We start from the raw sequence: 14,229 nt of genomic DNA on the forward strand, positions 1-14,229 counted from the left end.
ACTGATCTAAGGTACTTTGAATGTAAAGGGATGCATTTTTCGTAATGGTGCCTGGACAACTCGATGCACAAAGTAATAGCAAAGTCAGCATGCGGTAGCTTAAAAACAGCCTCCTCAAATCACTGCCTCCATTCCCAGACAGGAAGTTCTATTAAAAACCAAATGTACTCCTCCAACGCTCTTTTGCTTTGCTGATTTCCTCCAGCAGGATCCCTACGCCGGGGCCATTATGGTAAAGTCTCCCTATAGGAGAGCAGAGATATGGCTTTGCTGTGTCAGTAACGTTCAAAGTGGGTTTTAAATGTAAAAAATGTGGCGTTGCACTTTGGGGATGTGTCGATGGCTTTGATGCTACGACGGCAGCAGGAGATAATAAAGTGGCCAGTGGGAATGGCAGCTCAAAGTAAAGAAAAGACAGATAGCATCCTCTTTCTGTGGCTATAAGCTGCCAGTTTTCTTTGGCGTCATGTCAGCCAGCCAGTTTGCAAAGCGGTGATAACAGAATAGGATTGTGTGCAAGTAAGGATCCTGAGAGGGGACAAAGACAGCTCAGTGACGACTCCAAACAAAGTCAGATGTTTGCAGATAAAGCTGTTAAAACCTAAACTTTTTAAGCTGTTTTGCTTGATTCGTATTATATTTTGGGCTCCTTGCGTTCCCCTTAAGCATGCCAAGGAAGCTGGCTTGTGGGTGGTTGATGCTAACAAGTGACCTTTCATCATGACAGGAATATACGCTAATGGCTATATCGTTTTTGACTTGTACTCTGTGGGAGGCACTGCACGGCGAGCAGGCGAGGTCACGATGTGTTTGCAGCTCGCCGCTACAAGACATTTACTCCTTGGCAGCAGGGAATGCTAATGAGACCTGATGTGTTGGTCAAAGGACGTTTTAATTGGCAGTAAAGCTGAGGCTGTCTCTCACTCGCAGGTTGGCTTTCCGCCTCTTCTTCACCTCTACCTCCACCTCCACCTCCACCTCGGCGAGAAGAGAGGAGACCTATGTGATATTTACAATGATTGCTTTTGACTTCCCTGACATTTACGCCGTGCAGTGCTCAACAGTTTGGAGCAACAACAGGAAGAGACAAGCGCAGTCCAAACATTTATCAAAACTTTGGTTGGGTGCAAAGTTAAAGCAGCAAGTGCAGATATGTCTAGTTATATTGCTTTTAGGGAACTGATTGTAAAGTTACACACACGACAAATAACATTTCTCCACATTTCGCTCTAAAACATCACTTTTTGGGGGACATAACTCAAAAAATAAGGGACAGTTTTTGATGAAATTTTCAGGAAATCTTCGAAATGGGATGAGGAAGAAGTGATTAAATTTTGGAGGTGATCCAAATCACCGTCTGGATCCAGGACTTTTATAAAGGATTCTTTATCATTGTGAGATAGGGCCATTTTCACCATATGTGTATATAACTCCACCATAAATGGTCGGATTGCTTTGCAAAACAATACAAGACAAGGTCAGCATCATTTCTGACAGATGTAAAAGTACGATCCAGATCCTGGCAATATTCTGGATACTAAGATCTGGAATATGAAATTTGTACTGGGTCATCATAATTTTCAACACTGTCAGGAAACAAATTATCGTACAAACCTGCAGCTAACACCAAATTGTAGCAGACAGTCTGCTGAAAGGGAGTACAACATTAAAGTAGGGCTAAAGTGTTGGTGACAATCACAATATGCTTGAAGGAGGTCTGCTTCTCTTTTCTAGTTTTAAATATTTACCTAAGACTAAGTAATTATCCAAGACTTCTAAATATTTAGTCAATTTTTATTTTTTATTTATTTTTATTTTTTTAGCAAAAGTTTCTAAATATTTGCTAAGGTTTCTAGATATTTGGTGAAGACTTTTTTTTTAACTTTAGCAAATATTTCTAAATCTTAAGAAAAAAATTCTAAAAGTGTTCTAAGTTTCCTAAATATTGATTTGAGGTTTTTAAATCTTAATAGAAATAGAGAAATAGAAAATACTTTATTTATCCCCGAGGGGAAATTTAGGAGTCACCGCAGCAATCAAGAAATCAAAAGTAAGAAAGCGTATAATAAGTGCAAATAAGGTCCACAAGAAAATAGATGACGACATCCCGTCCACCACTCGTCCACCAGTCTCCACCTTCACAGGGTCCAGGACTGAGCTTCTTCAGCAGTCCGTTCAATATCTGTCTCCTGGATCCTGTCTGCTCACAGCAGGCGAAGCTCCTCCAATGTGGGGCCGGCGTTTAATGTCAGTTCCGTCAGCCACGTCGGTGAACAGCACGATGCCGCTGGGTTAGCACAGCTAGCTCGTCCATCCCCCGGGGCTAGATCCCACGTTCCCAACAACAATGGATGGAAGGACAGGTCCACGTCGTCACCTCCCAGCTCACATCGGAGAACCAGCACGTCGTCCTCACCTCCTCCTTCTCCTCCTCCTCCTCAGCTCGAGGGAAATCATCAAGCCCTACACTAGTTAGCATTGACATGCTACAGGCTGCTAACAGCTAATTTCGCATGTAAACAATGCAGCCATGGTTACATGTAGGATCTCCAGACAAACACAGGAGAAAAGTAGTAAAAAATACCGCCGAAGCCACAAAAAAATTTGGTGTCCGTGACCGACAATAAACCATACAAAGTGATGATCCACTCCAAATACAAAGATTACGAAAAAGAGACAAAAAAAATTACAAGAGACGGACAAAGACGAGAGAGCTGCTGAAACAGGCAGCTACTTGGGCAGCGCCTAGCAACAGAAAAAACAACAACAACAACAAAAAAAGCAAATATTTCTAAATATGAAGTCAAGATTTCTGAATCTTGAAGTACAATTTCTCAATATTTGGCTTATATGCAAAGTCATGCTCCTACCCGCCGGACAAAATAAAAGCTGGAGGAAGCGATCCAGCCAAGCTGGATTTTGAGAAAGTCAAACACAGTCGGCTAAATCAGCCATTAGAAAATAAAAGAACCAAGTGCTGTGATGGCGCTGTTAAATATCCTGTGGCCGACATCAAAGAAGACGAGCTTAACATTTTTGAAATCCTGCTTGGCTGGATTGCTTCCTCAAACTTAAATTTTGGTGCTTACAGCGGGATGGAGTGTGAATTTGCATATTAGCTAAATATTTAGATATCGAACCACAAGATTCAAAAATTATGACTTCATATTTAGACATTTTTGCAAATATTCAGAAATCTTTGCTCAAGATTTAGAAATCTTTGATAAATATTTGAAATGAAATCTAAATGTTTAGAAATGTAGCTAAATATTTAGAATCAGGACATTTATTTTTAACATTTATATATAAAATGTAAAGTTTCGACAAAATTATATATAATATTTGACAAATATATTTCACAAATATTTCTCTTAATCTGCAAAAAAAGTGATTTTTTTAGAGCTAAATGTGGAGAAAAGTTGTTATTTGTAGTGTGTGTAACTTTCCAATCAGTGTCTCTAAGTGTTGATGATAGATATCCGTCACAGTGCTGTGACCTTCTTACCAAGTGGAAACTTTCTTCTTAATTGGCAGAGAGAGGACTTAAAGACACTGACAGTACCTGTCGATGTTATCTATTTGCCTCCACCTGGAGCAGTTCACCTGTAAAATGAGAATTGATGTCTTTCTACCCATACACGTTTTCCAGTCCAAGCAGTATCTTCCTGCTGCTCTACATACCTAGACAGGTCTGAAGACTCATTAACGTCCCCCATCTGACAGCTGGACCGGAGGCGGCTGATCAGGACGGAAAGACAGAGCCAGAGACAGAGACCGGGTCAGTCGTGAGGATTTTCAAAATAACAGAACCCCGCTGTCGAGGTCGTCTTTGTCATCCTGTGGCTGAGGTGCGGAGCGGCCTTTGTGTCAGGGTGAGGTCTAATGGGATGTTGACCCAGCCCCCTGTCCTGTCTGTCAAACATCATCAGTCTTGACAAAGGCAGTGAAAGAGGGGGTGAACATGTCCCCCCTGAAAGCTATTTCTCCTCACAAGAAAGCCAAGTGCGAGAGAGATGTTGACAGTCAACCCTTGGGAGCTGGTTTCTTAGAAAAGACAGGAAAAAAACGCCACCAAGGGAGGAACATTCAGGCCAGTCTGAGCTTATATCACACAAAGAAATATATACGACAGGAGGGCAAAGAGCTGCTGGCTGGAGTAATGGTTTCTGACCAATTAACCAGTAGGAGCTCATCTTTCTATACGAGGCCTCATTAACTTTCATTCAGGTGAGCTCAGGGTGGTTTGATTCATGACGACAGCGTTTTTACAAACTGGGTTCTGCGCTCTCAGGTAAAGTTTAAGTTTGACATCATTTTCAGTTTTACTGCTTTAGTCTTTCAGTATTTTATTATCTTATTTGTTTCTTTTAATTTAAGTTCCTGTTCACCTTGTGCACTAGGGGTGTAGGTTTGTGTGTTGGGGGTGGAAAAATTTGGTAAAATATGGACAGATTTTCGATGAACAACAACTTTTGGCATTCCCACATAGGCTTCATTTTTGCTGACTGAATGTTGACCCTTGGCGTATATGTGTGTGTTTATGGGGGTTGTCGGGTCACTTATTTTTTTTTCCAATTATTACCATTTTTATTCCCATTTTCTTCTTATTTTCTTTTTTTTAAGCATTTTGTGTTACCACAAAAAAAGGATTATAACAATATAATAATATAATAAACTTTATTCATATTTGAAGGAGCATGCATAAGACTGACATGACATCTGACATTAAGTTGAAGTTCAACATGAGCTAAAGGCTAAAACAAAAGCTTAGGGCTTAAACATGAGCTAAAGGCTAAAACACAAGCTAAAGGCTAATACACAAGCTAAGGTTTAAAACATGAGCTTAAGGCTAAAACAAGAGCTAAAGGCGAAGACAAAAGTTGAAGGCTAATAGCCTTTAGCTCATGTGTGTTTTAGCTAAAGGTTAAAACAAGAGCTAAAGGCTTTAAAGTGAGCTTAAGGCTAAACCACTGGCTAAAGGCTAAAACACAAGCTTAGGGCTTAAACATGAGCTAGATGCCATTAATGTTGATTCCAACCCACAGTCAGCAGTTATTCTGCAGTGGTCTGTTCAAACTTGAGAGTCTATCAATAAAATGAAGAGTGAGGTTACGTTAGCTCTGATTGGTAGATGACTGGCAGGATATAACCAGGATTCACTATTGGTACACATCACAGACATGTCTTAGATCACTTGATGTCACTTGCCTGCTTAAACCTATGTAACTGTACAAATAAATACCTTACCTCGGCATGTTGTATCCAGTAAAAAGTTGTCTTGAACAAAGAAAATTTGTTTTGATCTAATCTTTTAATTCCAAAGCACACGCCTCACTGAAAGTAATTTACAGCAGTGTGCGAAGACTCTGGGTCACACGGTGGCGAGGAAGTCCAATTAAAACAGGTACTCTCGATAGCATCTTTAATGACATAATTCATAGACATGCATGAAACCTCCTTCAACTTAATGACGGATGTCATGTCAGTCTTATGCAGACTTCTTTAAATAAAATGTTACCAAAAGTGCTTCCTAAATAAAGCCTGAGTCTGAAAATCATGCTAAGGACAGATGCAGGATCTTTTCTTTGTGCCTAAGAAATAAAAGCAAAACGTAAAACCCTGCCACTTCCTGCTCCTGCAAACGAGAAGTGATGACACCATGAATATTTATCCTCCGTCCTCTTCAGTACACGCTCTGACAACGTCTGGTCCGTCATTTATTTTGTGCAGATTCGTATCAGTCGGGAGTTCCTCTGTTTAGCATAGGTGAATGAACCCGTAATGCGGTACTTCATATTCATCTGATCCGCACCACCTCTCGCAGCGTGGCATTAGCCAGTCGATCAATCATGTCTGTAAACCATCCACTGTAGAGGCCAGTGTCGATAAAGGAGGAGGAGCGTGGAGGGAGAAATCAGTCCAGTCATCAAGGATAAAAAAGATATTTGTGATTCTCCTGTTTTCTTGTCTTTTCAGCACAAGTGAGGATGAATCTTTGGCTTTTCGGAAGTGAAGAGAGATTTTGTTTCTCGACTCTGAATTTCCAATCACTCAGAACAATTGAGACAGAATATTTCAGGATGGTGGCCTTGATGGATCAAACCCCATTCAAAAAGAACAGCAGCAATTTCACAGGCACACTTCCTATTCCAGTAGCCGAGTGCCTCTTGATCCACATTAACGCGTAATTACAATCATCACAATCAACCTTTCTCGCTCCGTCTCCACAGCAGACCAACAGCTGCCTGCGCCAGTCTGCGGCGGCTGTGTTAAAAATGTGGGACGCAGGGAACAGCTCGTTGATTCAGTCTTTGAGAGTTTTCTCATTACTGGCCGAACTGGATGGCTTTTTGATACCAGAATAGAACGGCATTGATTAAATTTGCATTTAATTACCCTGATATGCAGACCTGGGCTGACAGGAGCTATTGTCTTTGCAGTCACTGCTTTAACGCCGAGCTGAATAAGTCAGAGGATTGAGAAAAGAAGTTTCTCTGGCTCTGTGTTGTCTCCCTGCATTCAGAAAGTGACGCTTCATTTAACAGCTCATGACATGAGTCTTCTGAGGTTGTTGAAAGTCATTTCGGGCGGCAACTTTTGTCATTTGGATGATTTAAGATAGACATGGTGTGAGGGGCCTTTGCGTGTCTCGCTGTCTTGGTATGGGTGTCGTGTTTGCTTGTCTTTCACGCTCTGACTAATGTCTGATTAAAATGCGAGCCAGGTCCAATCACTGAGTCTTATTTATTCTTTAATGCATCCAGCAAACATTTGCATTTTCATTTTTCCTAAATCTGATAAAATGTCCTCATAAAAATGGTAATACCTGCTGTAAATTCACTCAAACTCAAGTTATATTACGACTCTGCTTCCCCGACAGTCAACACAGTGCAACTCTGTCTCACTTAGAGGAGGCTTTACACCAAAAATGACAGTTCATCTCTCCAGAGTTAGGTTTTCTGGTGCAGGACTTGAACTAAGCCCGAAATTAATATATATACCGTGCCTCTATCCTCCTCCAAATGTGAGATATTTCACCAGAAGTAGCCAGTGTTTATGTTGTGTAAATATTATCAAACATGTTTAAATTCAAAGTTTGACCCATCGTCTTTTCCCAGCCACCAGGGGGAGCTGTTAAACCTCTGGCTTCATGTGTAAACTTCCCTGTTTCCATCAAGTGGTCCGGTATGGATCAGTACAGTTTGGTAGGGGTCAGATCAGTAAAGCCTGATCCTGTTTGTGTTTCCTCAGGCAACAGTGCCCTTCTTGGTACGTGGCGTTTAAGCTGGACGCCGTAAGCTGCGTCAGCTAGGTAATAGTGTGACGGCACAGCAGGCGACACAGTGTATCCCAATAAAAGATCCTTATTTTAATTTTCTCCTGTGATGATCTTTTCAGCCCCGTTTCCACTAAGTGGTCCGGTTTGGATCAGTAAAGCTTGATCCTGTTTGGGTTTCCACAGCCAACTGTGCCCTTCTTGGTAGGTAGCATGTAAGCTGGATGCTGAAAGCCACGTCATCTATACAACAATGTGAAAGCAACATGTGCTAATAAATCCAACAATGAAGAAAAAGGTGACATGGTTTCATTTTGACAGCAGTTTCACAATGTTCGTGACGCCAATTTTCAAACGAAAAGGAAAGTTATTAAATTAATTCAACTGAAGATTTAAACATGGCAAGGATATATGTTGTTGTTTAGTACTGCTGCCACACAGGAAGTGACTAGTCTTTCGACCAATCAATGGACTGCGTGTTTCTTGCTCCACCTTCTGGTGTCAGATCGGTATGACTGGCACCCCAACAGAAGGGTGCCAAAAAGTGGAACAATGCAGGTCGGTAATTTTAGGATCCGTCCCTTTGTTAGTTAAAGGAAATGCCACAAATTGTGTGCCATACTGAGATAAACTGAACAGAACTACTTGGTGGAAATGGAGCTTTGGTCTGTGTGAATGTTGGCGCCTTCTTGTGGACAAAACATTTCTTCTTGCCTCTCATCTGATTTACAACACAAAAAAACATCCTACCCTGCTTCATTTGTCAGTCACATCTGTAAGGACTGGGACGACATGCTAATAAATCCAACAAAGAAGACAAACACGACACAGTTTCATTTTGACAGCAGTTTCACAATTTTCGTGACGCCAATTTCCAAACACCGTGAAAGTTATTTTACAAAGTCAACTTGAGATTTACACATGGCAGGGTAATGTGTTTTTCTTTACTACTGCTGCCACACAGGAAGTGAATATTCTTTCGACCGCTCAATGGTCTGCAGAGTGTCTGGCTCCACCTTTTGGGGTCAGATCCGTTTGTGTTGCACCCCAACAGAAAGGTGTCAAAAAGTGGGACCGTATAGGTTGGTAATTTAGAGACTTATCCCTGTTTTAGTCAGCAGATATGCCACAAAATGTGTCCACTACCAAGACACCCCCCTGTGGCGCCCCCCTGTGGACATAAAATTTCTTCTTGTCTCTCATCTGATTTAAAACACAAGAAAGCATCCTACCCCGCTTCATTTGTCAGTCACATCTATCAGGACTGGGACAATGTGCTTTTCACACGATTTGATTCTTTTATGATTTTTGGGGTGCTGATTCTATTGTAACTGCACTTCTTCAATATTTCTGATTTGGGGAATTTTTAGTTCTTTCATGATGATGATGATGACCATATCCTCTGATTATATTAGGAGCAGTATTCTCCCAAAAACGCACATCACATGAGTCAGTTTTTAGGATTTTCTCAGCGGATCTGACATCATGTTGCTAGAAAGTGGAAGAATAACATTTCGCCCTCTAGTGGAGAAAAACGGTCACTTTTTCCCAATCAAGCTTATGAAAAAAGACTCAAATGAAGGATTTAAATTTAAAAAAGAAAAAAAAACCTTCTGGGGACAGTACGGATCTGTGATTTTGGGACTTGTCCCTGTTTCAGTCAAAAGAAATACCACAAAATGAGTGCAGAACTGAGATGAACCAAACCGAACCGCTTAGTTAAACAGGGCTTTAGCGCCTCTTTGGCACAGAAGTGATGACTGGCTTTCGAATAAAATCTGTAACTGAGAAACTTTGTTTCCAAAGAAACTGGAAATAACTAGGATCTAGCCAGACAAAGACAAAGAAAGAAGTCACTTTTAATTAAAGACTCGACTATTAAGGTTATGAGAGTTTGATCTAGAGAATGAAAAAGTCTTAATCAAGGCCAAACTGGAAGGAAAAGCAGAATAAACAGTTGATAAAAAGATCATTAACAGATCTGACCTAAAGGTTAGGTTTGATTTCGCTTCAATAAATATTTCATTTTCATGATACTTATAAAAAGCTTTTGATTTCAGTTTTATTAAAATATCTTCTTTTACTGCCAGCTCATACTTTTCTTTCTCTATCGTGTCGAGTCTCTTGATTCCCAGTGATGAGTTCAACGTGAGATGAAGCGGCGCAGTGAGCAGCATGAGTACTCAGGATGTACAGAGTGTCACAGATGTAAATCACGCCCGAGCTTCAGACGGGTGTTTAAATTCCTCAGCAGCAGCGAGGGGTCCAGAGGGCATCGCCGCGCCTGGTTCATCATCCTGTTTCCACTGACTCTCATGGTTGTTCTGGTGATAACTATTCATGAGTGGAGGCCCTACAACTACAGCCTCATTTACATGTTTACTGTGCTACAGATGTTCTCTATGTATGTATGTATAATTTTATTAAAGGGAAAAAGCTGCTCTTTGCAATTTCAGGTTATCTTTTATTCATTAAGGCCGTATAGGAGTTTGGTGGTGGTGGTGCATGGGCGTGAGTGTGGGAAGATATGACCACAGACAGTATAGCTTCAGTGTGTGTTGGTTTTTATTTTAAACACAATGAACAGGAAGTAATGAGATTGTGCTGCTGAACATTTTGGTTTATCTGCTTTTTGTTCCTGCAGCCTGTGCCTGATGAAAGTGGAGGTCTACACAGAGAGAAAGGTCCAGAAACACCTGTTGCATTCAGAGTGTGTTCACTGCAGAGGTTTAAAGATACTTATGTTCACCAGAAAAGAAAGACGATGGCTAATATTGGCCTGCTGGAGTGTGAAATCCTGTCATGAGACTCTTTAAATCTGATAATTTGAGAAATCCCATTAAAGCTCCTCATCATGCGAGCACATCACTCCAAATCTGGCTCAATAAACATGTGATTAGTGAGTGTGTCAGCTGCAGTGTTGGTGTGTGAACGTCATCACTGATCAGTCCTCTTTCTGTCTGTGTCTCCTCTCAGGTGTTCACCAGGTACGGGAAGTGCTACATGTTCAACGCAGCAGAGGAAGGGAAGACGCTCCGCACCACCATGAAAGGAGGGACGGGGAACGGTCTGGAGATCATGCTGGACATCCAACAGGACGAGTACCTGCCGGTGTGGGGGGACACAGGTAGGAACAGACGCCTAGTGACTGACGGCTAGAAGGGGGTGAAATGCAAATCTGATGATTGTTCTTTTTTTTTTTTTCCTTTATATAAACATGCAGTAAAGCATGTTCAATCCATGCACCTCACTTTTTCAGGATAGACTCGGGGGTCTACAACCTTTACTATCAAAGGAGCCATTTTGCACTCACTCTGGAGCCAATAATCCACAATAAAGATGATACAGTGTTTAAAATTCTAAACATAGTCAAAATATTTGAATTAGTGCTGTCAGTCGATTAAAAATAAAATCTAATTAATTACAGGATTTGTAATTAATTAATTAATCAAATTAATCAAATTTTCATCTTATATCTGCTTAAGGTCCCCAAATAAGGAATTTGAATTCTAGGACATCACAAAATTGTAATGCATGACTAATCAAATCAATACATGAAGAAGAGAAGATTTGCAAATCCACATTTTTTTCAACTGGACAATATTAAAATCTGTTTCCGCTGCCGTTGATGTCCAAAGACGTCAATTCGATTGCAACAGTTTACTGCCTTTATAGAAGTAAATTGTGTTTTTCAGCAAGGTAGAGGAGGGGTCTGTTGGAGCTTGTCAATCAAAATCCTGCTAGTTAACTACTGTGGGTAAGAGCAGTGTGCTCTTTGGATGAGAGCGCAGCATGGATATGAGGAGAAGATGTGAGATGACAGAGGCACAGCGAGACGCTGCTAGTCAGGAAAGTTCAGGTAACTCACGGTCCAACTGAGGATGTGTTTGCCGTAGTCCAGAGAGAAAGAGCAGCGTGATCGTGAGAAAAGACGACAGAGATCATAGAGAGGATCAAAGGATGGAGCGCCTGAGATGAACACGATCAAACAAAGTATGTTTGTTTTGCTCTGAAACAGGCTGGCAGCCAATGAGTTAATCATGTTAATTTTTACAAACCATTAATTTGTGGTGTAATTAATCAATCGAATTAGCACGTTAAAGTGACAGCCTTTATTTGAATTTAACTTTATTTATTTGATCGAGACGATGCAATTTAATATAGTTTCATAACAAGGCATGAATCTGATGTGCTGCACAGAGAGTTTATAGCAAGTGCTAGTTTCCAGCTCTTGACCCTAGTGGAGCCTTTGAGTAACTATAAATCATAAAATCTACATTTACCAGCAATAAGATGGCAAAAAAAAAACAGTAAAATACAAAAAAAGAAGGAATAAAACCAAAATTCTATAAACTTGTTCAAATAGGAAATTCAAAACATGGCAGATGAAATTGACCTTAGCAGTGAAGGATTTTAAATCTGTGTTCAGTTTGATTTCAGTTGGTGATGAATTCAAGAGTTTACCATCTTTAAAGGAGAAGGCTGACTTTCTAAATGTTGACCTACGTTTTTGTATTATACAGTTTCCATTCACTGTGCTTCTTGTTATTCTGCTGCTGCTGCTGCTGCTGCTGCTGCTGCTGCTGCTCTGCCTTTGGACAAATTAGGAAAGAGGTTTAGCAGCCAGATTATGAAAACATTTAAAAAATACTTTTTTGGGAAAAAAGACTTGCATGAAGCTCTCAAAGCTCAATAGATAATATTTTTTCAGAAAGTGGCAGTGATGGTAACTGATGGGTTTTCTTCCCTTTTTTTTTTTTTTGTTTTTTAGAAGACGAACCCTGAGCCCAAACTGTCGTACAATATAAGAAATGAGAGGAACTCATATATTGAAACATCAGATCTATATAATGAATAACATACATAACATACTATATTGATCATGTTGCTCAACTCATTGATTTTTGTTGTTTGCTAATTTTTTGCCACATATTATATTATCATACAATGAATCCATCCACACAGAATTAAAATCAGTATTTTCTTCCAGATTAGTCTTTTTGTAGATGTAGTTATCTTCCCAGGGCTGTAAAACTTGAGGTTAGCCACAGGTGCATGGAAAGTTGGTGGGCTGTTGATGTTGTGGGAGGTGAATGAAATCACTAGGAATAATTTCAAAAGTCAAAGAGTTCCTGAGTGAAAAAAACTTACATGTTTTGTATTGTTCCCTAGTTCTCCCTTATATGACGTATGGTGTAGAGGTGTGGGGGAATACGTATATAACTAATCTTGATCCGATTTGTGTGATCCAAAAAAGAGCAATTAGAGTTGTAAATAAAGTGACCTACAGGGAACACACAAACAAACTTTTTATCAAGCTGAAAGCTTTGAAATTTAGGGACGTGGTTGTCTTTAAAACAGCCCAGTTTATGTATAACATAGAGAACAATAAGTTACCTGTTCACACCCAGGGATTGTTTCGAAAGAGAGATCTGGTTTTTAATTTCCGAGGAGGTGATATATTTAAAAAACAGATTGTAAGAACAAACATAAAACAGCACTGTATTTCTGTTGCTGGGGTTAATATTTGGAACAAGTTGGACCCAGAGCAAAAAGACTGTTTATCATTATTTCAATTTAAAAAGAAAACCAAGCAAAACATTTTAAATTCCTATGTTGACAATGACCAATGAGTGTTTAAAAAAAAAAAAAAGGTTGAAAAGTCTTTGCATCCAGTATATTTGGTTTTGTGTCTTGTATTAAAGCATTGTGATGCATATCGGTTTAAAAATGAATTGTTAGTTTCTGTTAAAGCTGTGATGTATAGACTGGTAGCCATCTTTATCTTTATGTTTTAAAAACTGTGTAACTTGTGTTGGGGGCGGGTAAAATAAGCTTCAGCTTCAGCCTGCTTCTTTTCAGACTACCATGTTGTTTTGTTGCTATTTCTCGCTCAGTTAACACGTTTGTCTGAATAAACTTAAATAAACTTGAAACTTGAAGTAGAACAATGGCAGGCTTTATTGACAGATGGGATGAAGATTAAGTTCAACTAAATGTTAAATCATGATTTTATTTAGTGACATTTCGTGACATTCCTGTGAGAAAAATAAAAATGCTTTATTTCAAAAAATTTAAAGCTACAATGAGCCACTACAAAGGAGTCAAAGACTCTCATGAGGCTCCAGAGGCGCAGGTTGCAGACTCCTGGGATGAACAATGAAATTAGGGAACCATTGGGTTGAAAATGACTTTAGTAAACACAGATCCTCTCTGCTGTGCACTACATTAGTCCTCCATTTGTAATATTTTGTCTCTCTAACCTGAACTCCACACTGTCTCCGGCACAATGAACGGACACATCAGAGCTTCCCACGTATGAGTCAGTCCTTCCTGTCATAAACAACTTGTTTCCATCCAGATTAGCATTGTGTTTCCCTCCACTGAGCAAACACTCTGTCACTCTCAATCCTTGTTTCTTGTCATACACGAGACACTTCCACACAGGCTGGATCACCGTCCTCACAGCTCACGCTGTTGTTATTTCCGTCTTTGTTGATCAGTCTTTGATAGACACAGAGCAGAACTTCATCAGTGGATATTTCTTTCTCTCAAAGTGAATTTGAGATGAAAGAAATCAAATTAAAAATCTAAAAGTCTATTTCCCTAAATGTGTCTCATGCTGAGCCTTCAGGTCACACATATTTTTTTCACTTACTTTATTTAATTTAGCCATAATTAATCCTGATGGAAGCACTCAGGGGACTGCTGCAAAAGCAGAAACTCTGATTGAATTTTAAATCCAATCAAACTCCAGAAATGTGTGAAATGATTTTTTTTTATCAGCTTAAAACAGAAAGAAGTTATGAATGTATATCAGTTACAATCTTTGTGGTATAGCTTGAGGCTGTTTTCTCTGGGTATGGTAATGGTAATGGTATCAATATACTACAGTGTCTACTACATCAAGAGCTCTAGTTCTCTGAAACAGTAAATCTGGAGTAAAACTTACT

At 39.8% G+C, this 14,229-nt stretch overlaps 1 protein-coding gene across 4 annotated transcripts in view; it reads left to right on the top strand.

The window, feature by feature from the left end:
• The window catches only part of asic2 (acid-sensing (proton-gated) ion channel 2), a 519,192-nt gene that overhangs the window by 463,172 nt on the left and 41,791 nt on the right, over positions 1-14,229 (top strand). For all 4 annotated transcript variants that reach the window (XM_074696178.1, XM_074696176.1, XM_074696175.1 and 1 more), the window contains one exon: positions 10,253-10,403. In XM_074696178.1, the coding sequence (XP_074552279.1) occupies positions 10,253-10,403 (151 nt within the window). The remainder of the gene's footprint in view (positions 1-10,252; positions 10,404-14,229) is intronic.

This window comes from Halichoeres trimaculatus, unplaced genomic scaffold, assembly GCF_033239565.1.
Source record: "Halichoeres trimaculatus isolate MK-OKI-2021-1 unplaced genomic scaffold, fHalTri1.1 fHalTri1_scaffold_20, whole genome shotgun sequence".
Classification (NCBI taxonomy): Eukaryota; Metazoa; Chordata; class Actinopteri; order Labriformes; family Labridae; genus Halichoeres; species Halichoeres trimaculatus.